The sequence below is a fragment of the Limulus polyphemus genome, unplaced genomic scaffold, assembly GCF_000517525.1.
Source record: "Limulus polyphemus unplaced genomic scaffold, Limulus_polyphemus-2.1.2 Scaffold4729, whole genome shotgun sequence".
In the NCBI taxonomy this organism is placed as follows: Eukaryota; Metazoa; Arthropoda; class Merostomata; order Xiphosura; family Limulidae; genus Limulus; species Limulus polyphemus.
The window spans coordinates 37,153-41,069 of record NW_013670339.1 but is presented as its reverse complement, the minus strand read 5'-3'; the positions used below and the strand labels follow the sequence as shown (position 1 = coordinate 41,069).

Sequence of the window (3,917 nt, the reverse complement as noted above, 5' to 3'; positions counted from 1 at the left end):
CAGAAAACACTACTTCCCATACAGAAAACACTACTTCCCATATATAAAACACTACTTTACATACAGATATTTTAAAATGTGAAATGCTCTGCTGAACAAACTAAAACACAAAGAGATGTAATTACGAGGTTTTAGATAATACGTTTTTAAGGCTAGTGAACTAACAATACAGTTTAGGTAGGTCAATATCATAATTCTTCAACATTCTAGCAAGCTTTCCTGTACTAGGAAACACAAAACGTAATGTAGTTGAGAATGAACCGAAGTAAGGCAGATATAATCTTAGTTCGTGACCCAAAACAAGTTCTACACATTTGTTTCGTTATGGACGTCGTATGGGGTCTATTTGAATTTATTTTTCTAAACTATTTATGTACCTCATTGTTTGTGGGGGCCATGATTTTATTGATTACGCCATCTCTAGTAGTCATGTTGAGCCATTTTCAAATGCTTTTCTTAACTCTCTACACCGAATGCTTTAACAGGAAGAGGTAAACATATGTTAACTCAATATGATGGAATATATGGACCCTACCGGTTGTGAACGGTATACAGATAAGTTGGTAATTTGATAATTAATTGAAGATAACGTTACTTTTATATTGTTAGTTAGACCAACATATATTGAACCAACTATATTATTCACTAAGTTATCCAAAAGTTAAGAAGTTACTAATAGTCAGTTCTAAGTTATCTAAAAGTTAAGAAGTTACTAATAGTCAGTTCTAAGTTATCTAAAAGTTAAGAAGTTACTAATAGTCAGTTCTAAGTTATCCAAAAGTTAAGAAGTTACTAATAGTCAGTTCTAAGTTATCCAAAAGTTAAGAAGTTACTAATATTCAGTTCTAAGTTATCTAAAAGTTAAGAAGTTACTAATAGTCAGTTCTAAGTTATCCAAAAGTTAAGAAGTTACTAATAGTCAGTTCTAAGTTATCCAAAAGTTATAAAGTTACTAATAGTCAGTTCTAAGTTATCCAAAAGTTAAGAAATTACTAATAGTCAGTTCTAAGTTATCCAAAAGTTAAGAAATTACTAATAGTCAGTTCTAAGTTATCCAAAAGTTGTTAATTACAATAAATTAATCAACTATGTTTAAAAAATCGACATATGAAACCACAGTCATTTCTGAAAATATTAAGCTGGAAGAAAACCCAAGAACTAGCGGACCGATCTTAATTTGTTCTTTTAGGGTATTTAGAAGAGAAACCCAAGAACTATAGGACCGATCTTAATTTGTTCTTTTCGGGTATTAAGAAGAGAAACCGAAGAACTATAGGACCGATCTTAATTTGTTCTTTTCGGGTATTTAGAAGAGAAACCCAAGAATTAGAGGACCGATCTTAATTTGTTCTTTTCGGGTATTTAGGAAAATCCTTCTGTAATCACGGAATTGTAGTAGATGCCTGATATCATATTTGACTGTGAAAACATTGCAAGAATTACTCATTTGAAGGTTTATATAGTGGAGTAGTTAGTATGTATGGGTGACGACAGAATGGGTCTTTTACAGTTTAGTTAGATGGGTAATGAATGAGGAAAGTGACGTTTAAACATTTGATAACACTAGGGAATGGGTGCAGTAGAGACTGATTCTCCTTTGTTTAGAGTAACGCCACATTGGCCTATGTTCTGTGTGACCACCGCAAGGAATCGAACCCCGGATTTTAGTGTTGTAAGTCCGTACACTTATTGCTGTCCCAACGGAGGTCTCTTTTTGTTTGGATGTAATAGGGACGAATTACTCTTTTGTTTGGATGTAGTAGGGACGAATTACTCTTTTGTTTGTATGTAATAGAGACGAAATATTCTTTTGTTTGGATGTAATAGGGACGAATTATTATTTTGTTTGGATGTAGTAGGGGCGAATTACTCTTTTGTTTGGATGTAATAGGGACGAATTACTCTTTTGTTTGGATGTAGTAGAGACGAATTACTCTTTTGTTTGTATGTAATAGAGACGAATTACTCTTTTGTTTGGATGTAATAGGGACGAATTATTCTTTTGTTTGTATGTAATAGAGACGAATTATTCTTTTGTTTGTATGTAATAGAGACGAATTACTCTTTTGTTTGTATGTAATAGAGACGAATTATTCTTTTGTTTGGATGTAATAGGGACGAATTATTCTTTTGTTTGGATGTAATAGAGACGAATTATTCTTTTGTTTAGATGTAATAGGGACGAATCACTTTTTTGTTTGGATGTAATAGGGACGAATTATTCTTTTGTTTGAATGTAATAGGGACGAATTATTCTTTTGTTTGGATGTAATAGGGACGAATTATTCTTTTGTTTGGATGTAATAGGGACGAATTATTCTTTTGTTCCTACTTCTTAAATGGATGTTCTCTCAGTCCCAGATACTTAGTTTTAGAAACCTGATTTAAATTAATTAACATTTGACATTGGCAATTCTCAGTTTGAAATATCGCATTAAGTAAAGAAAAAACATATTATAGAAACTGAATTGATTTCGTGAGTGTTGGTAACTTTTTCATTCTAAGTATGTTCCTATAACTTTTAACATTTTGTTTCTTCGAACCAATACTAAGCCACCTGAGAAATAAAACAGTTGTAGAAAAACAAACATTCTTACATTTCTTCTTTTCCAAATATCTAACAAACAACTTGAAAAAACACAAACAAATTACTCTCTTCTGGAATATTACGTTTACTGAATCGTGAATATATTAATAGGAGATTTATAAGTATTTAACGTACCCGGAAAGGACAACGACAACAACTATATCTACGGAGGCTTGTACTTGTACTTGTATGTTTAACGTGTTATTACCTGGAAATATGATGGCAGCAAGTATTAATACGAAGCTTCTCCTGTCCATCCTGGTCGTTTCGATGGGACTTGTGGTTTATCTTTAAGGTATTTTGGCGTCAACTCACTTGAAATGATTGACTATCTAACTGACCACCCAACCAACATGACCAACAAAGCGATGTCTCCAGATTTCTCTCTTTCCAATATTTTCTAAGCTCGAAATGAAAATTATAATCTCTTGAACCAGTCTCGGAGGAGAGTAACAATACCGTCTGAATAGCATACAAGACTATACTAGAAGCCTGACTTCGCTGTGAATGAAGCAACCAAGTCAGTGGGCACAATAATTACTTGCCAATCCTGTTTCTTTAGGTTCGTAGCAAACAGCAAACCCCGTCCTTCGTACGGAACAGTCCACTAACTTACCTGCTGGGCTCGTAAATCGAGGTCAACTCTTTCCCATATATACAGAGATAAGTTAGTGAAAGTCTACATTGTAGGACAACGGAAATAAAATCTGACCAATCTGTCTCCACAGTCTCTACTACTAAAGACGAAAGATATTAAAAATTAACTCTATATATTTTGTACTATAGAGAACCTTGTATTTACCGAAATATTCAGATGTTAGAATACAAACCGGAAGGACTGACGACGGCATTATTAACGTAACAGGTCGGAGTAAAGGTTATCTAAGGTAAAGTAGGGTGAATAGCTATAACTAAAGTTTTAGTAGCCAGTGTTCTTTTCAAGTGGTGGACATTCTTCGTTTAACCGGTTGTGAATACACTGTATATTTTTAACTTATCTTTGTTGATAAAAGTACATTTAAAATCTTTACTAGGTTTGTTTGTTTGTTTGTTTTGAATTTCGCGCAAAGCTACACGAGGGCTATCTGCGCTAATTTAGCAGTGGAAGACTAGCGGGAAGGCAGCTGGTCATCAACACCCACCGCCAACTCTCGGGCTACTCTTTTACCAACGAATAGTGGGATTGACCGTAACATTATAACGCCCCCACGGCTGAAAGGGCGAACATGTTTAGTGGGACGGGGATTCGAACCCGCGACCCTCAGATTACGAGTCGAGCACCCTAACCACCTGGCCATGCCGGGGCCCTAACCACCTGGCTCTTTACTAG

The 3,917-nt window shown here is 34.6% G+C and overlaps 1 protein-coding gene across 1 annotated transcript in view; it reads right to left on the bottom strand.

Moving 5' to 3' along the window:
• LOC106471604 overlaps window positions 1–3,048 on the bottom strand; it is a 43,993-nt gene extending 40,945 nt beyond the window's left edge. The window contains exon 1 of the mRNA XM_013932216.2: window positions 2,796–3,048. Coding sequence (XP_013787670.1) covers window positions 2,796–2,844 — 49 coding nt within the window. The 5' untranslated portion in view covers window positions 2,845–3,048. The remainder of the gene's footprint in view (window positions 1–2,795) is intronic.
• Between the last annotated feature and the right edge of the window lie 869 nt (window positions 3,049–3,917).